Source organism: Anomalospiza imberbis, chromosome 2 (genome assembly GCF_031753505.1).
Source record: "Anomalospiza imberbis isolate Cuckoo-Finch-1a 21T00152 chromosome 2, ASM3175350v1, whole genome shotgun sequence".
In the NCBI taxonomy this organism is placed as follows: Eukaryota; Metazoa; Chordata; class Aves; order Passeriformes; family Viduidae; genus Anomalospiza; species Anomalospiza imberbis.
The window spans coordinates 69,355,698-69,382,747 of NC_089682.1; the positions used below are offsets into that span (position 1 = coordinate 69,355,698).

General features: G+C 36.5%; 1 protein-coding gene across 1 annotated transcript in view; it reads right to left on the reverse strand.

Annotated features, from left to right (window-relative positions):
• The window catches only part of TMEM135 (transmembrane protein 135), a 159,646-nt gene that overhangs the window by 65,406 nt on the left and 67,190 nt on the right, over positions 1-27,050 (reverse strand). The window contains exon 5 of the mRNA XM_068181563.1: positions 24,055-24,120. Coding sequence (XP_068037664.1) covers positions 24,055-24,120 — 66 coding nt within the window. The remainder of the gene's footprint in view (positions 1-24,054; positions 24,121-27,050) is intronic.

Consider the following 27,050-nt stretch of genomic DNA (forward strand, 5'->3'; position numbering starts at 1 on the left):
CTTCACAAGCTATCAAAAGTAATGGTGAAAACTCTTGTCATACCCGTGGTCATCCACATAAACATTATTTTCCTAGCTGAAATTAAATAACTTTTGAAGCAAAATTACTGCTGCTTTAAAATTGATAGGCTTTATGAAAACGCAGAAAACAATTTGTCAGATACTTATTGGGCACAGGGCCAGTTCAGCTACACCTACAACACACAGCTGTTAGAGGCTCCTGATTTTTTTTCTGCCAGCAAGTCTGAAGCAATCTCTGGGCTGATAAGATCAAAAGAAACACTAGTATGTGTTATTAAACAAGAGATTATATAGATTCTTGTTAAACCACTGTTGTTGGATCACGATTAAAAGATTACAATTGGCAAATGCAGACAATAACTGAGCCAAGACTGGGAGCACCTGCCAGTCCCAGAAGAACAGCAATGAATAAAAAAAAATTAAACCTTTGATTTTCTAGTTCACAAATTCTCTGTATATATATATATTTATATATAATATATTATATATACACACATACATACCTATAACTAAGCATTTCGGCATTCTTCTTTTGTTTTCTCAAAAAAACACTTGTCAAGTTCCCTCCCTCATTTTTCATATTCTACTAGCCATAGCAAACAAAGCTACAACATACAGAGACAGAGCCACTGAATATCCTTTCTGAAAGCTTCTCAGGAGGGCCCACTACTTTCAAGAATGCACAAGGCTTGAGAGACTGAAGTACAAAAAAGTATTTGCCAAATGACACCGTAGTTTCACCAACAAAAACAAAAGTTTTGTATTATACCACTGGACTGTACTCAGTTCAATTTAAAAATCTATACTTCAAATCCACATTTAAAAATCTGAGACTGGATCACTATGATCCTTCTACAACCGGACATGTTCCTCATGATGGCTACACATCTTGCTGTGCAAGTTTGCCCATTGCTGGGCCATGCATGCAGCTTGACTTGAAACTACAATCATCACTCCTCCTCCAGCACCTTTTTTTCGATTATTATTCTATGTGTCTTCTGCTGGCACAGAGATACACAGAAAAACAAATCTTAGTCATGATCCACCTAAAAGCAACTATCTTCTGCTCTCAAGGACTGAATAGGGGCAGGGCCAGACAGCTTCAGCCACAACCAGATCAAATCACAGCCCCATACTAACAACACAGTCAATTCAACCTGCACGATTTGATCCTCCCTCCATTATAATTTTGACAAATAAACATGAAGAAGTTGTGAATTGCTCAAATTACATTGAAAAGGCAGAATTAGAGATATACTTGAAATACAACACTGCAAATGAAAACTACAAAAACACTAACATCTCTAAGTATTAAATCCATATGTAAGCTGAAATTTAGATCTGGTTACTTATCCTACAAGAGCTTTACAAATGCAGTAAATTCTAAAAACCCAATAAATTTTCTTAGTAGTCTGTGCAGATGTCTTGCATTAGGCTTCTGAACATAACTGCTTAGCTCATCTTACCATCATCCAAGATTTCATCTCCACCATGAGAATTTCTGCTTATCTGTCTCTTCTTCCAGAGCTCAAAATCACTGAAGAATTACAAGGTTTGATATTACCTTAGTATCCAAAGAGGAACTGCAAGTTACTAATCTTTAAAAGCTTGCAGGTATTGAAATAATTTTGTTGCTGTGAAGCACATGTATTAATATTATAAGCATAACATTCTTCAAGGCAGCATCATGAAAGCCACTGTATCCAGTAATGATTCATACTGGTGGAATTTCTGAAAAGTAGCAGAATGTGATGAATTTCTGATATACATTAAAAGCTAGTAAAGGGACAGGGTTAAAGAGGTAGAAATAAATTATCTATTTTGATAATTCAGACATAAAAGGCAGAGTTTTCCCACTATTGCAACCATTTAAATATTATCTGTGTATTTGATAATTAAAGTCAGTTAGGTGGACAAATTTTAAAATTACTAAAAATTTTGGCATGCTCAGATTTATTGTAAGTTGACTACAACAGACAAATAGTTATCTTGGGGACTCAAGAGCTTCTTGCACCACATGCCCACACCCATAGCTGCCCCCTCTGTTCTGCCAGTTGAGACTGTGGGCAGAGCAAAGAACAGGCTGAGGAAACCAATGGAGCAGCCAGAAATACACATTAAAGAATGTTTTCAGGAATTGTGTATGTCTTTTCTTAAAAATGCTGTACAACTAGCAGACACAAATGCTATTTCTATATATACATACACAGCATTATTTTGATGTTTACTAAGCAAGGAAAAATACTTAAAATTGATGATAATTATTTATGTTTGTGCATAAATCCTGGCACCTTGTATATGATGTCATTTAACATTCCTCTCTTCACAATTTTGGCAGAGTTTTCATTAACATTCTGAACTACATGCATTTCTTTGCAAGTAAGAGCCCCCTTGAGAACGTGAGGAGGGGGAATAGCTAAATTGATAAGCTAAAATGCCTCTCACATTTCCCCAGATAGGAGGAGCCTTCACCATGTACAGCTGACACTGGCTGTCATCATAGGACACAGTCAGCTCCTCAGGGGAATGAGGGCTCTTGAAAAGTAACATTTATGTGAGCCTGTAAGGAAAGAGAATCAGACCTGACTGGAAGGGGGTGAAAGCACTGATTGTGTTATCTCTTGAACAGAGGAGTTCATGCTGCGATGAAATTACTTTCCAGTTAATTTTCCTGAGAAAGTACAGATCCTTTCACATGCCACGAGAGTAAGGACTTGAGTTCTTGCCACAGATGTCTACTCCATCCCACTGCTGGAGGTTCCTTTTCCCTCAGCATCCACATCACTGCAGTAAGCTAGGGAAGGCGCTCAGGCTGCTGGTGATGGCTATCCTTAGGATACCAACTCTTTAGAGACCCCTCCGGTGGTCCTTTTAACCACCTCTAACATGGGGATTGAGTGGAAAGAGGAGATGCTAAGCAGAAGCTCATGAAGCACTATTACAAACTGTTCTAGCTTGATTCACAGTGCCTTTCCCTATCTTTTTATTAAGTTATAATATTCTTGGACCTAAGATACAGAAGCTGAAAACTGACACAGAAATCAGTGGAAAAATAACAATGTTTTACTGAAGTATTTAATTTTAAAAGATTACACAGCAAAGGCTCACGTACCAGCAAACACATATACTTCCTCCATTATAGAACTTTATTACACCGTGATTAACAGTATAGATTATATTATGCTTCTCTTTCTCCCAGAAGTTATAATTTTGTCTTGTTTGTTTTACCAATGATCACTTTAGTGTTAGAAGATCTGTCACCCACTTCTCCACACAACACCTACAGGTTCAGGAAAAAGTCTTGGCACCAGCAGAGAATGCTACTGAGAAGGCAGATTATTCCTTCTGCTATTGTTACTACCACCACAACACAGAAAAAGATAAGATCAAAACAACATAAGCAAATTGAACCAAGGTTAACATAAGATTATGCCCTTTGGTCATTATTTAGATATTCTCTTAGATATTTAAAAGTTGGTACGGCTGTTTATTCATGCCTAGAGGTATTATTTTGTTGCTGATCCAAAACCAGAATACAACATTTTATAACTGGTACGTAACAAAACAACTAAAATGGTCACAGTTTCATTTATATTACACGCCTGCCATATTCTGCTCTGCACCCCCACCTCTCTCACCCTTTTCTGTCCTCTGGGAAGGGAGGATGGCTGTCTGCACACAGCTTCTCCTGCTGAGAGCTGGGGAAGGAAGGCTACCACAAAGGCTGTCCCAGACCCTCAAATTACGTCTTTCACGGCATCCATCGTGGTGGATAAAATTCACAATGGCAAACTGCATCCATACAGTGGTATCACACCAGTAGGAAAAGGGGATAGAAAAGTCAAAGAGACAGATAATGTGGGTTACCTGGTATACCAAATCCCCTGAGTCTGCTCCTGGAGAACTTCAAAAGTACTGTGGTACTCGGTAATAACGTGATTTTTATTTCTTTGTAACTTTTTAAAAATATAAATGAGGACACATTCAAATACTATCACATTTGTGCACAAAACACCTCAAAGAAAGGCATTACCTTGATAGAGAGAGCTTTAAAACCCTTGAAAAGCATGTAATTAGCTAAGAGCTGGTTATCAAGATCTAAACCAATTCATCTGCAAAGATTATTTTCATTTAGCAGTATTAATCATTACTGTGAAAATTAATGAAAATCCAAAATTCTAATTCTAGTAAACAGCTGTGCAATCCACTGAGGTAACTGCAGACAATACCCATGCCCAAGACTATGGTGTTGTACCCTGAAAATTACTGGGAACTTGAAAAGGTCACAATAGGGAGCTTAGCTGCCTTTGTAACTGACCACACAGCTAAATTTAATGGGCTCTTGACACTGCTGCAGTGTCTCCACACCCAGTTGTTTCAAATTTCTGGACACATTTTAGGAAGCTATTCAAAAATTTCAAGTTGTTCATTATTTTATGCAAATAACGTCAAATACTACGTGACTGGGAATGCACATTATCTCCTGTTATCCAACGGGCTACAGATTTACTTTAGGCTCTCCTTCATCTAGACACTCTCTACTCAGCAAGGGGAGACTCAGCAAGCACTCATGAGTGACAAAGTAACAAGTTCAAATGAGAACACCTTTCAGCACCTAGACCTGAGAGAAAAGTCTGATCTTTCTTTCAACATTTTCTTACTCATATCTTTTCCAGTCTTTACCTCAGAGCCATCAAGCACTGTATCATTGCTTTTTCAAATACAAAATACATTAACTAATGGCTAAAAATAGTGTGGTATAGTTAAAGGGACTATACCACAAACAAGATGTTTAAAAAAAAATTGAACTGCTGCTAACTATGGCTTTTTTTACCTGTTTCACACTTGATTTTGCTACAGAAACACAGCTAACATTGAGTAAAAGTACCAGGTCTATGCAGAGCACATAGTACAACATGCCATGTGAGTTTTCTAATATGCATGTTCCAAATTTCAATCCAGCATAAAAATGACCCAACAGGAACATCTCCAAATACAACAGCAAAGAGCTCAACTGATTCCCTCCTGCTCTCCAGAACACACCTGCTGCCCTTCCGAACTGTCTCATTAAGTATCACTCGGAAGCACATGGGCAAGCTTTAGCTAGTGAAGATTACAGGGCTCCACACATCACTCTTTCAGGAAACAATTTAATTTTCTGTCTTCTGCACCTGTAGATGCACCACAAATGGTGCAGAAGACCAGATGATGTGGTTAAGATCCCACAATTAAAGGCTTTTTGATTATAGAACAGGCACTCTGAAAGCAGTACAGAAAAAGGTGAAATGTACCCATAGGTGGTCATGAAATATTTGCTCCATTAAACTGTTTCAAATTTTCCAAATCACCACTGAGAAACTCTGTCTTTCCCAAGCCAAGCTGTGAGTAGATGAACTCCCAGCTAATGAAATAAAATGGCATTCAAAACAGTATTATACAAAAAAAAACCCCACTATTTAAGCTTTGAAGACAATGGATGATTATATTGTAAATCAAACAACCCAAACACCCTTGGGTTCAGGGATGACCAGTTGAAAACATATTTTCATCTCTTAGCCACTCCCAGACAAGTTCTGTAAAAACAGGACTAGGAACAAATTGTGGGGCCAGTTCCCTATTGCACCAAAAAATGCTATCTTAGTTGTACTCAAAAGCATAACCGAGCTATGAGAACATCTAAATGCAATACAACAACACTAGAACCTTCTCTTTCAAACTACAATTTTATCATTTTAATGTCTTTAATGCTGAAAAGAAGAGCTAAACAAAGTGCCACAACTATGGTTAACACAACGGGTTAACAAATTCAAACTCAGAAAAATGTAAACTCAAAGTAAAATTTCCTTCCTGCAAATTGCAGCAATGGAATTGAAATTAAACTGCATTTCGTTTAAATCCTATTATCACTGGAAATTCTTTTTTAAAAGTCAGCAGCTTTGGCATAATTATGTTCCTGGCCTGTTTCCTCAATAGTCTCAAAAGACTTTCCTGTAAAACAGCTTAAGTGCACATCCTACTCTGTAAAACGACAGAGTGCATAATATCAGGGTATCCATCACATATAGATGTGCCTTTTCTTTTTTCCCAATAGAGCACGAAAGAACAAATCAATCAACCAAAAGAAGACTTCAGCACATCTCAGTGAAAGTGTCCTGAAACAAAGACTTCTTTCTGCTAACTTAATAACAAAGACAACTGAGGTAAAAGAAAATTACATATAAGGTTATCTCATCAAATTTCATTATTCCATATTTAAGGGAATGCTTTCACAAATATTCCTGAAATCTTTGAGTAAATTGTTATATCATAATTTCCAGGGATTTCAGAGATTTTAGTAATTTCTCTGAATCCAAGGCAGAAACAAAAGGATTTCATTTTTATTTTGTTTCCTTAATAGCAACCACAACAGCCCAGCAGTACCCAGCATCACACCCCCCTGCACTCACCTCTGATGGACAAAGGGCTCTCTGGGGGAGGCCAAGAGCCCCTTATATTCCACCAGCTAACAACAGCTGTCTATTCAGAGTATAAGCAGAAGCCTATAATCTTACAATTTAGAATAGGCTTATTAAAAAGCTAGGGAAAAAAAGGGAGTTTTGTTTTTGCTGTTGATATTTTTTTAATAACTTGCCTGCCTTGCTACTTCTTCTGGCACTGTCACTAGTAATATTAAATTATTTTTTAGCATTAGCTGGTAGAGAAATTTTTTGAGCTTTCCAATCACTCATATGTACACATCATTTCCTACTTTGTAAAAGGTATTTCTAGCCTAGAGCCATCTCTTCTTCTTGGAACCCGTAAGAAAATACTTTGTGTTCCCTCCATGTGCTCTCACAGTCATCAGGGACTAAAATTATTCCTTAGCAGAACCAGTTTCCTTTTCACGCTACCAAGTTCAGGTGGTGGTTAAACAGAAACAGCTTTGGCAACACAAAAGCCCTAAAAGTAAAGAAATAAAATACACACAAAACATTAAAAAAGAAGAAAAACTCAGAGACAGAAGTTCCCCAAACATTCTCAATTTACAGGATTTTTTTAAAAAGCAAAATACAAAAGGGGGTTGGGAAGAGGAGCATACTCAGAGATTCAAATCTGAACCTAAATATAAACCAAACTTCATGGAACATCCTTGCAGGCTGCTCACAAATCACTAGCCTCTAAATTAAATACAGGAAACACCATGTAACCCCCCATATTTGTCATTATTTGCACTATCATCACTATCTGCTAGGTGTGGTTGACCTCACACGAACCTTAATGTTCACAGACTGCAGGGAATCATTAAAGAAGTGAAACCTAGGGAGACAAAGGCAGAGTGGAGTCAAGCAGGTAGCACACGCCCCAGAGCAGCCAAAATTCAGACAAATAGATCAGGTTACACAAATTCAAGCAAGTACATACCAGTGTACAACAGGAACCGATAGTTTCAGCTATCAAATTACAGAAAAAAAAAACCTTGTAGAAATGCAATATCAATATAGATAAAATGTTAATCTGGACAATATTTACTAGATTAATACTTAAGAGATTACTTATGTTATAGATATTTGGTTGAAAGTCAGAATATAAATATAATAGTTCTGGTAAACAAAAATGAACTATTTTGCTCACATTAGTATTTTCAAAGAAACATCTTGCAAATAATAATATTCAGATACTTCATTCATGCAATCAAAATGATGCTATCACATAATAACAGAGGATATTAATGTTTCTGACATTTTAGATGACCTACTTAGTATCAATTTCAGCCCCCACTAATAACAAAAGAAATACTGAAAAAAAAAATCTCAACATATTTAAAATTGAAGCAGGTAAGACCCGGGTATACTACCTTTGTTGAAATGGTACTGTCTGTAGATACAGTAAGGGATTCACACAGAGAAGAGGCATTAAGTAAAGTAAAAGCACAAGCCTTCCCAGGTTTAAAATTTTCTGGAGGGAGGATTTAAAAACAGCTGCCTTCCCAGCAGGGTTGGACTCTTCTCCCAAAGAACAAGCAATAGAACAAGAGAAGACAGCCTTAGGCTGTAGCCAAGGGAGGTTTGTTTTCACTATTACAAAAAAAAAAATTCACCTAAAAGGTTGCCAAGCATTGGAAGAGGCTGCCCAGAGAAGTGGTGGAGTCATCACCCCTGAAAGGATTTAAAAGCTGAGTGAAAGTGGCACTTGGGGACATAAGTTTAGTGGTGAACCTGGCAGTGCCGGGTTATGGTTACTCTTAGAGGTCTTTTCCAACCTTAATTATTCTGTCACTCTCCTCCACTTTTCTGATGACTCTGCATCCAATTTCTGCAGTGACCAGGGCCTGAATAACATCTAGTCTTTACCATTACAAAGACATTTGAGACGTCAGCCAAGGGGAATATAACATGCTTATTATTTCAGTTCATGAGTTTACATCTTTTAGGTATTTTCTCCCATCATTCTTGACGTGCACCCATATGCTCTATCAGCTTTCTGGCTTTTTTTCTGAATATCAGAACACCACTTCTTTGAGCAAAGTTCTATTTTCAGACCAAACACTTATTTTCCACTTCAGCTGTAGTAACAGCAAAGCTTTCAAGTTGGAGTCTGGAGGACCAGGTGAGTTCAGAACACACCCAAGGCTGTCCTCTTGCACAACTCACTGCATTTGCTGCATTCACTGATGCTGTTTTGGTCTTGTGTAATTCAGTTGCTTCTGTTACAAGGATAACAGAGCTTGGACAAAAGTCTGTTCATCGTGAGACCACTTCATGAAGACTCAGTAATAAAATACATCAGCTATTCTGATTCACATAGTAATCTGTTTTGTTCTCCCATAAAGTAAATTTTCTTACTCTACCTACTGACACAGGAGTAGGTTTGCTGGGTTTTTTTTTTAGCTAGGACTATGCCCTCCTTATTTTTCTGTGCCCTACCTCCTTATCACTTGCCATAAATAAAATGCTGTTGCAGAATTGTGTTTTTGCAGAATTATGCTATTCAGCTCCTGGAAAAATTGAAACTGATAATCTGCATCTTTCCTCATTCCTTGAGAAATAACCAAGCCAAGCAGTACCCAACCAGAAGTTATCTACCAGATGAGATTAATCACTCAGTAGTGGGATACAACAGTATAGCTCTTATAATATACAAAACACTAATATAACACTATATAAAAAAAGGTTGACAGGTAGGCAGAAAAGGAGTTCAATTTTTGTAGAAATTATAAAAGAGGATCATTTTGGTAGGTGGTTTGGTCTTTGTATAAATCGACTACTCCCTTGCCAGTAAGCGACATGAAAGATGTGTTTCCTGAAGCAAAGGGTGAAAAGGAAATAACAGTGAAGACATTGATGGAGACAATATGGAAAAGTTCAGCATGTAGAGTTATTTTAAGTTTAGAAAAAATGCCAGGAACCCAGGAAAGAAAAAATATTACACAAGGGAGGGAATTTTACTTTAATTTTTTAAAATGTGTTGGAAAGAAAGTTATAATCTAACTTCAGGAGAAAATATTGCAGCCAGTAAAGCTGATTTAAACTGTCTAAATTGCAGCCAGGATGATGACTGAGGAATTAAAAAAATACTCATGTGAAGTAAAGGAAATGTATTATTGGCTTATCTACAATTAAGTAAAACACAGGTTACCTGAGGAAGAATAAATCACTAGTAAAACTCACCAAAAAAAAAAAAAAAACCAAAAAAAAAAAAAAAAAAAAGGAAGGAACAGTTTTACCACTGCCTAATCATCAATGGAACTAGTCAATTTTGAGCTAGTCATCAGTCTACTCACTGATACTTGGGAATAATTAAATCTGTCAGGACAAGGAAGAGGAATAAATTAGTACACCATTAAGAGTCATTTTCAACCCTAATTACAAGCTGCCTTTTGTCAAAAAAAACCAAAGAACCAACTAAAAACCCACAACAAAAAATATATTAAGGGGTTTCTGTCACTGCCTTTGTGTTCAAGAGCTTTACTTTAAAATGCAAAAACAAGAAACTAAATGGAGCCTTGTATGGGGTCCTAAGCTTGGTACCCCTGTACAGATATCACAACATCAAAGCAATTCTCAGATTGTATCCAGAACTTCTGGCAGTGTTTCCTACTATTCCTAGAACACCTACTCCACTATTGAGGCAATGAAATGTTTCTTCAAACACTGACCAATACTCTGCTTATGAGAAGCACACATAAAACTATTGTCTGGGGGGAAAATATCGGACCCTTATTACCATTCAGCTTCTTAAAACAAAAAATTAAATTCACAACACATACACATTACATTAAAACTGAATGAGGGCTTAATACTAGAAGATTTAATGTAAGAAGCCTTTATAAATCTGACCTGAGGTCCCTATGCTTTTGAGCAGAAACAAATACAAGACAGAAAAATTAAACAGCAGAAAAAAATCAACAACTCAAAAATAACAAAGAAATATTTGAGAATTAAATTCTGTTTCTTCTGGTTCTCTTGAAAATGTGTCTTCCATGGGAAAGCTTTGATATTTAAATTAGGAGCTTTCTTAGGTCTTACCTATAGTAAGTACTGAACCTTTAGCAAAGAGCTTTTGCTTCCAATTAAAAAACAAATGTTCACATCTGAAAGACTTTGATTAAGAATAAGACAGCCTTACACAACTGGATAAACGTGCTTGTATATTCTGAAAGGGTATAACTTTGCTAAATCTATAGGCATTAAAGAAAAAATGGTTAAATTAAAAAAAAAAAAAAAACTTTTAAAGTATTTTCTCCCCACCAAGTACAGCACCATTTTAATCTGCTTGTTAGGCCACCTGAGCAACAACTATTTTAGAATCATGAAACACATGACAAATCAGGCCTTATCTTCAAAGGTGGTGGTGGGAAAACCCAAAGGAATTTCAAACTCCTGAGATACCAACAAAGAATTTAATTATTAAGTGATTTACTACAGTATTTTGATACTGTAATCTGCCTACAATACAGGAATGGGTCAAAGAAAAATTGAAGCAACTGGTTCATTACTATACCTTCAAATGTTCAATGTGTATATTTTCAACTGTTTAATATAATGCCAGATAAGAACACCAGAAACAGAAACACTATTCTTTAGAGATCTTGCATAAAATTCCTTAGGATACCCTGAGGGAATTAATGGAGACAAATCTGAACTCTCATCTATACTGGGAAAATGACTGAATGAGGTATTTCAGCAATAAAAGCAGCTTTGTCCAAGTTTAGCTCTCCTAAAATCCCTTCTTAGGGAACCTTTCACATTCAGTGCTGTGGGACTGAAGACATCTTAATAGCAGGCAGCAAAGAAATTATGTTGTAACTCACAGACAACCTTTCCCACAGTCTTCTGATGGTGGGAACTCTTGGACTGGTCTCACCATCCCACAGATGGTGAGACCAGTCCAAAGAGTTCCCATTCAACAGGCTGGCCCAGTTCTCCCAGTACCACTCCAGCAACACTGGCACTCTCTAACCACATTTTTCTGCCATAGCTCCCCCTCTGGGGATGACGCTATAGAAGCAGAAATCTGCTCTTTCTACTTACTGTAAGAAAAGACTTTGTCTTGATAGCACCATAAAAAAAAAAACAAAAAAAAAAAAAACAAACAACTGTTAAATACTAGAGAAAACAAAAACAGGGAAGGGTGAAGATGACAAGAGATAACTTCCAAATGCACAAACTATTCTGTCTGCTTCAGACATAAGTACAGGATTTGAAATGCTAAAAAAGTCTCATCTTTCACTCCAAAATTAGTAATGTAACCTCAAATTGTAATTTTTTTTTTTGCATAAAAATGCACTGAGATAAGAGATTAAGACAGGAACCTTTTCTTAGCCAGCTATTTGTCACCATGTCCATTGTTGAGCACCACTAAATTAGCTTTAAAATCATGTACTGATATTTTAATATACACCAAAATATTTATTAGTCAATATAATCAAATATCTTTATTTCAGTCCTTTGTATATGCAGTTCTACTACCTAGAACAGTATTTCCCACATTATTGACATATTAAAATAATCAAAATATTTTGTGCATCTCAATGCCAAATGTTGTTTGTAGAAACTGTACACACTGGAACTGAAATAATTTATATTGAGAGTACTAAAAAATACTAATTTAAGCCAGTTTCACAAGTACAGTTCCCTGCTGGAAGAATATGCTTTGGAAAATAAGACATCTCACACAGGAATTATTTCTTGATACCCACCGCCTCTACCAGACCACATTGGTCACCAGCTGTTACTTTTAAATGGTTCTCTGGTATTTAAGATGAAACAAGAGAATGAACTTAAGGATCTTTGGTGGCTACCAAGAACACAGAATGAGATATTAGTCAATCTTTCCTTTAAACATCATCACTACAATTGAAATGAAGGGCACTTTCTTTAAGTCTGATAAACAGCTCCAGGGCCAGATCTGATTACATAAAAGTTCTCAGTTTCAGCAACTTAAAAGAGTTTAAAAAAAAAAACCAAAAAAAAAAAAACCTCACATTTTTATCAAACATATGTGAACACTTCTAAATGTCAGGAATTCCAAGCACTTTCCTTATGACTGGAAAATTGTACCCACTCACGGTCTCTTCACACAGTCATTTCAAAGTGAAACTGAGTTCAAGGACAAGCAGATGACAGGGAAATTTATTTGTCTACATTTTTGTCCTGAATTTACACGAAGTCCAATCAGCTGTACAGAACGCCACAGAGAGGAGTACATTGTGTACAAAATAATCTTACTGAAAAGAAATTTTTCCACATCTGCCTCTGTTCAGTTCCATCCTGCACAGACCATAAAATGACAGCTCACAGCAAATTCAGAGAAGTAAATTCTACGTAAGTGTTGAACTCTTCTTACAAACAAGTAACAGAGATTTAAAATCCAACATGCAAGGGAGTAAAGGCACCTGCCAGAAAGGAGCATTGTAAAGAATATAATGCATCTCTCTGTTTGCTATAAACACTTCAGCAATGAACAAAAGGACACAGCAAGGCTGTTACTGTTAACCCAATAAGAGATTTTCTTCTAATTAGGAGTGAAGCTTAGCTTACAAACTTTAGTAAAATTCAACAGGTAGACAAAGAGTATGATTTGTCCTATATCCTACCAATATTATTAGTCCTAAATTTTTAGCATGAAGTTTCTAGGGCAGCCTGAGCATCACCTTGTATCACTGGATGGCTGAAAAAAACAGAGGCTGCCAAGCCACTGGGACCCATCTCCACCAGAACCTAAAACTGCAGGAGTCCACATGGGTTATCAAGACCATCTTTTACTCCAGGTAACCCTATTAATTACTTTATGATAGAAATTAAGTACATCTACTGCATGACCTATTGCAAAATAAGGTGTGGCATTTTGCCCATAAAATGAAGAGAGCAAAAGCTTCCTTTTCACATGTACTTGTAGGACTCCCAGTCAGTCACTTACCTATCCCAAGCCTCTCAAGGAGATGTTAATACTAAACTTTTTCTCACCTTCCTCCCAAGTTTATTCAGGCAGTCAACAGTTCAAGGCAAGTGTCCCTTACTGAGTTCATGTAATTCCTGATACACATTGCTGGTGTAACTGTAATTCAGGTTTCTGGTCCATCTCTCATTACTTTGTCACATGATAGATTTTGTGAAAGACCTTGTGCCTCCTTCATGAAAGGAGGTAAACAGACATTGTATAGTGCAGATGGGAAGCACTATCTTCATTACCCCAGAAAATGTCAGCCTGAGCAGCTCAAATAAAAAAATGGTATATATATATATATATATATATATATATATATAACATAATATATTAAATATAAGCCAAGGTTGGTAACTATTCCAGAGATTCTAAATATAAGGCTAAAAGAGTGCTGATTCCAATGAATCTTTCAATGCTCTGACCTAAGATAAAAAAATAAAATTTAAAAAAACCCTTCAAGTACATGCCTAAAGTATTATTTCCTGCCTAGCAGAAAGCTTAAGTCACTTGTTTGGTTAAATACTGTTGAAATCAAGGGGACCTACACACACTCTCAAATTCACTCCCTACTGAGTGAAGTACTAGAGCATATGCTAAACATGCCCTTGGGAATTAGTGTCTTATGCCACACACTCTCACAAATATTTAGGCACATGTTTGTTTTGTTACCATGAATATTTCTACTAATAAACATGTCCATAGCTGTTAACAGGAAAAAGACCCAGAGCATTACTAAGGAGGAAATTTATCAAACAAATTACAACTGCAATATTGCATATTTTTGTAAATTACAATCTTAGAGGTGAATGAGAAATTTCTCTACATAAAGAGATAAGAGTAAGGGAGTCAAAGCTGTTAAGGTGAAAAATATACTACAGAAGTAAAGCAAGTTATTGCCACAGTCGACTAACAGAAAAATAAATTTTCTTTGGTTAGCTTCCACATCTTTTCCATACTCACAGTTCTTTAATAGGGCACATAAATCCAACACTGCAAAGTATTTGCATTTTTAATCCCACATAATTAATGAACACTTTTCCCTCTTCAATCAGAACCCCCATATAGGAAAATATAAGCCAATTGATGCCATATGTCCCTCTGAATTGTTATTCCAGATGTATTCCTTGTATTCCTTGGAGTCACTGAATTAAAGTTCCTGTTTCCTTGAAAAATAACACATTCCTAAAAACTCAAATGAAGCAATTTTGAGTATAAAGTAGTTTATTAATATGATTCATTTTTTTGGTAATGTTCATTTCCTTCAGCATTTTTTCCTGTAACCTAAGTACAAAATAAAAGAACAATTTACCTCTAACATATTGAATTGTCAAGAAGCACAAATGCATTTAGCTTTAGCTTGAGGTTTCTCAGGCCAGAATGGTTAACTAACACTTAAGCATTTGAGAACTAATATTTAAGTTTTCATTTCCATTAGCACAGGATAACTTCACCTATAGTCTGAAGCAGTGGGTTTGATCAGAATGCTTGCTTTTAAAACACATCAATGTTTCATTATCTTTTTCTTTAGCCTTGTAACATAGGAAAAAATAAAAATGCACCAGTTTTGTGGGAATATTTGCTTAACTGAAGGTTAACTGTGCTTTAAGTACTGCAAACAGAAAATCAGAAGTGGAGAAGGGAGTTGCAGCGATAGCTTTCCCACACTGCCCTGCCAACAACCTTAGCCTTGTTGGGCCATTTTCTCTAAGGGCTAGAAGTAATTAAGTTTCATTGCTAAATTAGTCTTGAGGCTGTCTTGAGCAGAAAAATCACTTATGCTTAATTGCATGCAGTGATGTGGTCAGCAGTCCATTAGGCAGACTGCAGATACCAGTTTACTTTTTGCAGCTCTGCAGGATACTTATAAATGAAAGATCATTATTTTATCCAAGCAGTCACTTGCATAATACATATTTCCTACAGAAAACAGTGGTACTTCAAAAAGGTTCATATGTGAGTTTTTGCTATATAGCTTACTAAATATTATTTTGAGGGTTGTTGGGTTTAAAAGTTTGAGTTTCTAAAACTTAGGAACAATAAAACCGAATATTCATTCTACCATAGTAAACATATATTTAATAATTATAATTTTATAAATTATAATACAAACATTTTAAAATCAGTATATTTAAAAAACAAAACTGCCCATCATTTTAATATAGGAAGATAAATATGTAACATAAATAATATGTGTAGTCACACACATCTGAACACATGCACACGGCCAGAGGAATGTTCTCCATGACCAAGAAACTTTACAGACTCTTTGCTAATCAGTACCACATATTTTTCACCTAATTCCATCAACAAAGAATTAGTTTCCATAAAACTGTAGCTGCCAGGAACAGATTGGTTTCATGGTTCAGAGTGGGAGAAGTGTTCCAGCAGTTCAGGCACCCCATCATTCCTGCTGCAGGCAGACCAGATCTTCACCTATCACAATCACCTTGCACTGAGATATCAGTCAAGAAAGACAATATAATCCTTCCTAAGTGGTTAAATATTGTAAAAATATTACAATACGTTATTACAATGAACCAGTGCAGACTGTTAGTACAGAACTTCAGTGATGTTAATTTCCATTAACATCCACTATTCCTGATTCCTGAGTACCCACTCCTGAGCAGTGAGCAACAGCATTTGATCTTGCCTATAACAATAACTTCCTTAACATTCATAAAGGTACCTAAATATCTCAGGCTAGACTGTTCTCCTGCTCTCATGCTGTTATTTAGGTACAGGGGTGGTCTCAAAGTGCAAATGCATAAAAGTTTTTTAAAAGAAGGAAGAACATCTAATATTTTTAAGTTTGAAATAATTTCAGATCACTGGAGTATAGTAGCAGTCTTTACAGTGTCCAAAAAATCCAGCTGTACTCACCCAGTAAGGATCACAACCTATCATGTGATGGAAATGCTCCAGAGTCTCTTCCCCCTGCCATCAAATAATGTCACACAAGAAATACTACACCCTAGTTTTGGTATCAGTTCCCAGTCCTAGTAGACATCCTCCCTATCAACAGTATTTTCCCATATTTTCACATCTGGGAAAGAACAATAAAACCCTTAGCCTTTATAAGCAGGAACTGCTTACCCTAGGTACTGTCATTTGATTTTTCTACAGCTTAAGAGAAATGCATAGAGGAATTTCTGAGAGAAATGGGTCACGATCTGGATGTGTGTGATTTATATGTTTAAAGTGAAGGTTGAGCTACCCCAGCCTAGGCCTCAGATGTGGGTCTCAGAGGCCTGAAAACCTGTGGCGCATTAAGAATAAGTTTGTGGCGCAGTCAGAAATTATGTTAAGGTATAACACAATTTACTGAGCTATCTAGGTGTGAATTAGTATAGGTCTGCAGTGTGAAACTTTAGCCACCTTAAGACAGGAACAAACAATGTTTGCTTGCCAATGAGAGTGTGCTCACGATTGTAAACTATCTAGAAGTGTATAAAAACTACTGTCTGTAAACAATAAACGGAGAACATTGGATTAACCATATTGGTTTGGATCTGCGTTTGTTCCTGTCCAGCTCACCTTTTTATTTTTGGTCCCTGCTTCAGAAATGTATGTCAATTTTCACTTTTATATAATATTAATCAAGTATATGCCCAATAAAAGTAGGATTATTCTAGTTTTATACCTACAAAAAATGTTTGAAAATTTAGGTCTTTAAACACAGAGAAGCACACAGAATCACAACACGATTGTTTAGGTTGGATGGAATGGGAAAAGCTTTCTCACTAAATATAGGAACATTCATCTTTTCTTCAGAAACCCAAAAGAAGAATTTCAAACTGCATTTTGATTTATGCAATCTGTTAACATACAGGACAATTAAAAGTCACCAAATATGACTATTATTTCTTGTTTGTGTTCAACAATACTTTATTAAGTCTAACACATGGACAAGAATCATAAATTGAATGAGAACATTGTTTTCCAAAAGGAATATTACATTTAATTAGCTGAGTGTCACTAAAGGAATGTGAACAAAATCTTAGCTTTATCAGGTTAAGTATCTTCTTACAGTTGCCTATTTCTTCAATTCTATGAATGAATTAACATACAACACAATAATGACACCAGCAAAGTGAGAAAGAAGCATTATTCAAGCACCAAACTCCAGTAGCACCTACTCTGCCTTTCCTCATGGACAAGAGTAAAAATCTCCCTACACATAAGCTTTTCTCTTGCAGAACAATGGAGCTGCAGGGGGCAATTTTGGGGACAGGTTTTAAGTATAAAGCAAAATGACAGCTTCATTCCAAGGCCACGACATAGAAGACTCAAAAAAAAAAAAAAAAAAACCTAGATTGGGAGCTAATACATTTCCTTACATTTATCTTTGTTGTCATAATTTTTTAATGTCTCCTTTTACGATGCACTAGATGCTTTGCTGATGCAAAAGAATAAGAAATCTGAAATACATGGGTTAAGTACTAAGGAAGGAAAAAAAAAGAGAAGTCTTTAAAATAGGTAATTCCCTCCTTACTTTACACCCTGCCAATACCTTCTTGATGAAACACACCTGGCAACAATCTCTGGGCATAATTTAATTTACTTTTTAGCCTTGTGTTTAACTTCATAACGGGAAGTGAAGACTATTCTAAGACAAATACAGACCATGAGCTTGAACTAAAGAAAACTACAATAATAATAATGCCCAGCATGATATGCTAAATGCTTAAAGTACTAAATTCTATTGTTTCACTCCATGAAAAACAGACAGACTATATTTGCCATACACTTAAAGAAAACTACAAAGCATGAGTTACCTAGATATTATTTCACTTCTGTTTTGAAATTCAAGTTCTCTGGGTTTCCAAACTTGTGTGTTACCTTTCTTCAGTGGTACCTCTCCATATTCTGAAATATGTAGCCACTCTCTCACTTACAGATATTTCTACCTTAAATTTACACCGGACATGATTCCTACAGTGCATTAATTTTTTCAAATTCCCTAACAAATTAACTCCATCACAATACTTCAAAATTATTTAGAGCAAGTCAATACTCTATCCATGCTTGAGATAATTTTTAGTAAGAAACTGACTATCTTTAGGCAAATAGGATATTAAAAGAGCAGAAAAGTTCTTCATATTCAACTATAGCTTTAAAACAAATTTTCCTTCCTCTTCATGACTAAAAATTAATTAAAAACCCATAGACCACTTAAAATGGATAATCCAGGGCAAGCTAGACAAATAACACCTTCACAAAATTAAACACATGGCAAAAACAGCACTGGGACACTGTACACTGGAACACCTCAAAGGCAATCTTCTGGTTTCCCTCCCCATGGTTCAATGGCATTCTCAACCTCTCTCTCTCCCTCCAATCAAGCTTTAGTTTTCACTGCATTTAATCAGAAGAATTATTTACTTTTGACTTACTTCCAGATAACATAGATAAGGTATGCCAGTCTTTGGCAATTAAATTACCTTTGAACTGTTACCCATTGTGACCTGCCAGAAGAATTTTCCAGATCCCAGTACTATTTTAAAATACTTTTGACACATATGCCCCAAACAGAAACCTTAAGCCAAAGGACTATAAAACAGTTCTATCCATTGCTTCTTCTTTACAAAAAAGTTATAAAAGACAGACTCTATACTACAACCAAAATAGATTTCACTAATGAGAAAGCTGTAACTATGTATGCCAATATTTGAGCTGTTAATTGATGGTTCAGAACACTCTTATAGGATACCTTTTAATTTTAAATTTTTTTAAACACATTTCTTTTGAAAAATCTAAAAAGTAAAGATTATTTTCTCAGGACAGAGAGAAGGTACCTCACTTTAGATGAACAGGCACTCAGACCTGCCTGCAACCAAACATTTTCTTTTAGTTTTGCAAATACCTTTCAAATATAAGGGGGTAATTTTATATGAGAAATTAATACTGAAACCTACTGGCATTTTGGATCTTACATGACATCAGAAATATGATTTGGTTAAATTAAATTTACACTGTTTTGCAACATATTAAATTTAAAAAACGCAAATGTCTTCTGTGTGCCAGCAACCCTTAACCAGGACAGGAAAAACCCAGAGGATAAGATTCAAGAGACTTAACAATCCTAGAACCCCATTATATGGAGAACAGATTATCATTTAATGAATACTTAGTTCCATGTAATCTTCACATTACACAACTAAATATGATGTCAGGTGTAATAATATCTCCTTCGAATCACTTCATTGGCAAGTAAAATTAAGAAGTCCCTCCTCATGAAAAAAGTAATCACAGTTTGTGTTAATAATACAAAAGGTTCATGTCTACATGACTTTAATTCCACAGGTGAGTTTCCAGGAGTCTACACTGCACTCTGCTATGGCACAGTAGACTGAGAAGAAAGAGGGCAAGGAAAACCTGAGCTGGCAGTAATGTCACTTCAACTATGTACCCTTCTTTCCAAGGTTCTTTCAGTACATCTGAAAGAAAAGCAGTTTTGCACGAAGGAGCATTTCATGTTGCTGTTCCCATTGTTACATATTCACTTGTAAAAATATTAAAGAAACCACATTTTAAAGATCCTTACTGATCCCCTTGTTCAACGTTTAGCTAAGTGTGGCATCACAAATACATCACTGGTATTAACTATGAACACAAATCCACTGAAATTACTTTTTACAAATATCTGGGCTAAATTCATAAAACTTTGCACTTCACATTACTGAATTTACAGAAAACACACAGAGTGGTGAAATCGCTTAAAAATAGCTTTAAACAAAGACAAAGACTTGTCTTCCTCCAACGAAGTCCACTTTCAAGCACAGGTATGTACTGCCACAGCAATGCATACAGTTACATGTAATACACTGCAAGGCAGTAAGCCATTTTAGGCTAGAAAAACTTACACTTTTATGCTAACAGCCATAGAGATCATGCATGGCTGGTATCAGTTGTGGCTCTCTGGGAATCATAACTCTACTATTAGATCTGTTGGCTATATCAGCATATGATTTTTCATGCATTTTTTTCCATTTAAGGGTTCCACCCTCTCAGTTTATCACCCTTCTCCTTCTCTGTGTGGATCCATTTCCCTCATCTAAAGGGCCTGAGACCATAGATGACCTGTGAGCTCATTGTCCTAACCAGATCTCTCCTTCCTGTTCAGTATCTCCACAGGATATCCACATCCTACGTGACACACTGGTTCTGGTATATCACTGGCACAACCTAAATAAAATTGGTCATTTCCAGTAAAATTTTTGAAGTTCTCTCTCTCAGTGTATAGTCACCGAATTGATCTTAGCTGGTGCCAAATGTATTCCATCCTGCTGCCATGCACTCAGCGACTCCCCACAGCACATTGCTGCCAACCCTTACTCCTCCTTATAGCTCTCCCTTGGGGGCTCAGCACACAGCAGAAATGATGCAGAACTGGAAAGCACAAAAAGTCATCTCTGAAGCAGGAGCCTCCTTGTATTCCTTGTCTCTCATTTCAGCAGGCAGGCCATTGCTGCTCTTGTTTCCTCAATCCCATCACTGCTGCCCGATCAGCCAGCACCACAGAGGCAGCAGGCCTGCCTGGCAGAGACTGGACACTGTGAGGAACTGATGGCAGCAGATCTGAGCCTCTTGCATGAAGACCACAAGCAGAAGAAACAGCTGGAGAAGCTCTCTAGGTGGTACCAGGTCCAGGCTCCCCAAATGCACAGCTCTCAGCTGTGCCACCACCTCAGCCTTTGTCATTAAAGAAATGCATATTAAGATTCCTGGACAGAAGCACAGCCATGGAATTCGGTGTGATCACATCTGCTTCCACAATTTCTGGATGATTTAGGAATCAGCTAGAAGTGGTAACAGAAAAGAATAAGGCTCCGCCTCATGCTGGACCCCCACAACAAAATAAGTGGCAGGAGTAACTAATTAACATAGACAACTACATATTGAAACCTAATGAATTAAGCTTCTGGGATTGATTCCCTCCCACGGATGCTACTACACTTAAACCCACCCAGGTGCAAGAGAACTGCTGAGAAGATTCTTCAGGAACCTCTATGATTAATATTCCACAATTAAGTAATTTTTGGGACTATGCACCCAATTTTGATAATTAGTTCTGGCAGCATAATTATCTAATCTCTTAACAGTGATTTTATAAACCACAGGCAAATGTAGAAAGACCAAACCTAATGCATCCTCATTTTTCAATTTCTTCAAGGAAAATAAATGAAAAACATAAAAATTATATATGCATAAAGACCTGATAAGGCCAAATGAATGAGGAAATATTGAAAGGAGAACTAAAAGGGACTGCCAGTGGACATTAAATATTATAGCTTATAAATCCATCTGGTGATGACAACTGGATCATAATGGACAGCTTTTCACACATCCTGTTTTGCCTGTAGAAGAAATGTTTGCATATTAATCTGTTCAGTGGTACAGACAGAATAATGCCTTTTTTTTTTAATTTAAAACAAACAGGTATGACTTTTGCCTTCTAGCAGTGAACAGTTTTATCCTCTCTCAAATTTTAAATGGTGTTACATTTTTAAGTTCTGATGTGAAAGCTGAACAGCACTTTTGCACATTTGGACTGCTGCTTCCATATTTTGAAATTGCCATTTTAAAAGTTTCTCTTTTGATTTTCACTGCCAAATTCACACCTGTCAAACAGAATACAATCAACTTTAGCTCATATTCAACTTTTTTTGCTGGCTCCCTTTCTACTTATGTGTGCAAACATCCAGCAATTTCTTGGAAGAGCAAAAAATATTTCAGTATGACTTGATAATTATATGTTTCTTCTGAAAAAATTAGCTTTGTTTGAATAATGTAATTTCTCATTTTCAGACTAAGTAAATTATAATTACACAATGGAATTTAATGAAAAGATCTCCCTTGAGTGAAAATATTTTCTGTTGCATAAAGTCCAATAAAAATACAAGAGAGAAAAAAGGTAATTTCTTGTTTCTCCCGCTGCCTTCTTATACAAAAAGCCAATTCTGGACCATTATTACAAGTTTTATCTATAAATTATCTAGCTTAGCCTTAATTGCATTTCCACTGAGGCCCCAAGAATACCTCAGAAAAAGTATCACAGGACACCATACACCAACATGAAGTTGACTTTCTTGCACTTCCTTTCTAGCTAACCATGGTTATATCTTCTCACCACTTATGTTACTGCTTCTCCTCTGGTTCTCTCTAGCCTTTGAGGTGGTTTAACTGATAAAAAACCAGAAGGAATATTGAAGAAAAAAGTACATTTTTTTCTACCTTACCAGTGAGCTAAACTGGCTCACCAGAAGATGTATCAGATTCAGAAATTACTAATATTCACAACAGACATCATTACATCTGTGGATTGCAAACAGTACAATTAGTTACTCTTTAAGAAAACCAATAATTTTCTTTTTCCATAATTCACACCACTGACTGGGTAACTACATAAACCTTTCGGGCAACCTGGTCATTAAAACGTAGAAAATTAAGTACCCTTCAGTGGGAAAAAAAACCTAACCAGGGAATTTGGAAAGGATGCACATATTAGGTAACTAACACTTCTGGAAATGTCATTACGTTCTTCTGTAGAAAATAGCAGTACACAAAATTCATAGAGGATCCATATATTCAGATAAGCTAAAACTATAGACAATGGCAGGACATGATATCTCAGGTACATCTTCAGACACTGATGCAGAGATACATTATTTTGTCACAAAAAAGAGATGAAGGCAACCTCATGAGCATAAGAAACATTTTACAGCACAGCTGGGACTCCAGGGTCAGTGTAGGTCAAGATTCCAGACTGAACATGGTGTCTCTGATAAGAACTTTCCACAAACTTATTAGGAATTTGAGCAAAATAATATTACAGTGAAAAAACACTGAGGTTTCTAACACTGAAAACCCCCACACACTGTAGCATCCAGCTGTGGCAATGCCCAGATCATTCCGCATTCCCAGTGTCATGACTGACTGTAGTATTTTATTTTTTGAATTAAATTCAACCTAAGTATAAATGGCACCAAGTCATACTGGAGATATTTAATCATCAACATTCAAAACCATGTTTACCAGATATAAAACTGTACAAAGAAGGAAAAAAAATGTTCATCACAAACAAAAGCATGTATGAGCAACATAATATTCAAATACATTTATCCTCTCTGGAATAATTGATGTATTAATACTTTGAATATTTCATGAAGTTACTATTTCTCAAAAGGAACAAAGGATGAAGTAACCTCTCCACAGCTATCCAGTAACAAATATTGACCTCCCGTGAATTTCTCTAGATTTGACCATCTTTAATACAGAAAATTCAGTGAAAAACTGGAACCCAGCCCTTGGCAAAGCAGCTGAAAGGCTCTCTTGAGCCACTTCTATAATACAGCTAAGTAATGATTGAAGCAAAGACAAGAATAGAGTGTTCCTTGAAAAATACTTCATTTCTGACTGGGCAGTATTTAAGTTCTTGTGCTCCTTTAAAATAATACTGGAATGTAGGTATGCAAGTTATACGTAATTCAGCTCTCTTCACTTATCTGAAGACAGTATGACTTCCAGGAACTTATAAAACACTATATAAATAAAGCATTATATCACATATAAATAAAAACAAAAAAAAAAAAATCTATTTAGCCTTACTTCTCCATGTCTTAAAGGTGTGATAGCTCCTCTTGCTACTGCCATTCGGAACAAAGTTTCTGTGGCCTGTATCAACAAACACACAGACAAATTAGCATTTAAAAAACAGACAACACAGCTCATGACCGTTTGTTTCAACTTTTATAACATTTTTTATATTTTCTGCTATCTTCTAGCAACTATTTTACAATTGAATTTCTCAAGTAATTCCTTTAGAACAACCTGCACAGTTTAGGCAAGGTGAGACGTAATTGAGGATTTTGGTCTCAGCCTAAGTAACAGTACATGATCCCTCAGGCAACATCACAGCTGTTCCAGAAGACTCTTTGAGAGGGTCAGAAGATGCTCAGCGCTAGATAATTGTCCTCCAGAAGTTGTAAGGAACACAGCTGGGGTACTGTGGAAAAAATAACTATATGGCATTTCATGACTCATGAAACTTAATGTCAAGATTGCTGTTTAATAATATACACTTAAACTGACAAATGAGTATGAAGAAATAGTACGATGCAGTGCTTTTCCTAAAAGCACCTGAGCCCCTCTAAATTCTCAGTAATCGTGGGATTACAAAACACAACAATGTCATGTGCAGATGGCAGGGAACACAAATTTGGGGAAATCTCCTATCTTTAATTAGGTTGAATACCTTTCCGTGTTAGTTGCCCCATCCTTTCTTTAATCCAGTGAGACAACTGGCACATACCTCTGATACGGATATAGGTTACTGGCTTAATACAGACTATAACACGTTCTGTACCACCTATCTTTCTACAAGCTGGTTGGAAAAAGGCATGAAAATATCTGCAAATTACATAAATTCATGGATTGGCACAACAACACACACATGAACTGATTTGTTTTAAAAACTTGTTTCCATAGCAAACAGTGAAGCTGGTTTCAATTTCAACTGCAAAAAAACATGGTTTTAATATCTGGTTCTAATTAAAAAAACACCCTGACATTTAAGGATCTATGTTAAGGAGTAGTTAGCAGGCTGTTTGGGGAAAAAAAAACCAACAACAACCACGTTTAGAAAGTTTATAAATAAAAGCAATTTGCAGTAGCTGATATCTTTCTAAACAGTGATTTGAAAAAAAAAGCATCTCATTGTTTCCATGCTTGCAGGACTTGCTGGGTTCCCACTATCACTACCTTAAGACAGCTGTATCTCAATAAATGTGGTATCAAAGACATCTCTTGAGATTAATTCCTCAGTCTTCCAAGAGACAGATTAAGTGAGGTTTACTCTTTCTTACATAATTTTCTGCAGAAAATAACTTAATAAAAGATATTTTAATTACCTTATGTTCTTTCCACACACCTGTAAATGAATGTGTACATTTCAGAACACTGGGCTGCAAAATCTATTACTTCATTTACACCCACAAGGATGCAGGACAGTGCTCCGCTGTGATTCTGCTTCTCAAATCTTTCTTCTCTGAGAAATGAAGTGAACCTCACACAATCTTTTGTATTTCACAAAATTGACTTCTTTCACCCACACTTTTAGGGATGTTTCAACCAAATTGAGCATTCTGTCAATACAGCTAAGCTGCTTTTGTTTCCTTTGAAAATCACGGGTGTGTGTGACTTTCTTTTCACATCTACTATTAAAAGATCTCTCTTAGTACACTTGCACTCACCTCATTAATGTCAGATATCAAAACCATTCAGAAACAAGGAAAAATCACAGCAATAACAAATGCAACATGTCAGATGTCTTCTGGTGGGCCACCCTTCCCACACAAACTGCATGGTGGGGATGAGGCCGCCTATAGCCTTTGACTGGCAATGACAAGACTGGAGAAGGAGCTATAGGGGATTTTGGCATGCAAAATTCAAGAGGAGGCTTAAAGAAGTTCATCTTTCAAAACAGTAATCAGCCCAAGCTTACTGTTGGTGTAAGCTTTAAGGTGAAGGAGGTGGCAGTAAATAGGTGTGAACATGTGGAGGTTCAGTAAGGCAATGTCTTACAAGGCAGAAGAGCATGATGCAAAGATGCATGTTTCAGAGTATTTTAACACCTTCACAGAGCTATAACATCACAAAGACTAATGATAAAAGTAATCAGCTAGTAAACTTTTGCCAGTCTTAAAATATAAATTTATCTGTAGTGCTTCTGGTTTTTTAAAGCTTCCACACTGTCTTCAAATTCTAACTTTTTTCCTTCTGCCCTGCAAATGCAAAAACAAACAGAATCATACTGGACCATGTTCAAGGGAAGTGTAGCAGCCCTGGGAAAGGGTCTGGAACACAAGTCTTATGAGGAGCAGCTGAAGGACCTGGGGGTGTTTAGTCTGGGGAAAACAAGGCTCAGAGGGAACCTTATCCCTCTCAGCAATTGTCTGAAAGGAGGCTGTAATCAGGTGAAGGTCAGTCTCTTCTCCCAGGTAACAAGTGACAGGACAAGAAGAAATGGCCACAAGTTGCACTAGGGGAGAGGTTTAGATTGGATATTAGGAAAAGTGTCTTCCTGGAAAGGGTTGTAAAGCACTTGAACACAGGCTGCCTTGGGAAGTGTTTGAGTGACCATCCCTGGAGGTATTTAAAAGCATTTGGGGACATGATTTAGTGGTAGACTTGGCATTGCTGGGTTAATGGATGGACTCTATGACCTTAAAGGCTTTTCTCAACCTTAACAACTCTATGATTCTCTCTGATCCTGCTCAAGTTCCCTTGAACCAGCTTGTCTAGGCCCATTTTCAGCTTCTCAAAGATTGGAGGTCTCACAACCTCTCTGATCAACATGTTTCAGTATTTCAAAACAACATTTTAAGTGACAAGCCCACCAAAAAAATTCAATTTATAGATGACCTGTAAATTCCTTCTGCTCCCCAAAGAAACACAGCCCAATTCCTCAAATTCTCTCTAAGTGGTGGTAATGTTTTGTGCCGGACAAGTGGAAGGCTATCCTGCAGTTTCTAGCTGTGACAAGCCAAGATACAAGGAAATCCAAAACCACAGAATATCCTGCTGGCATTTGAGCTGCACATGTT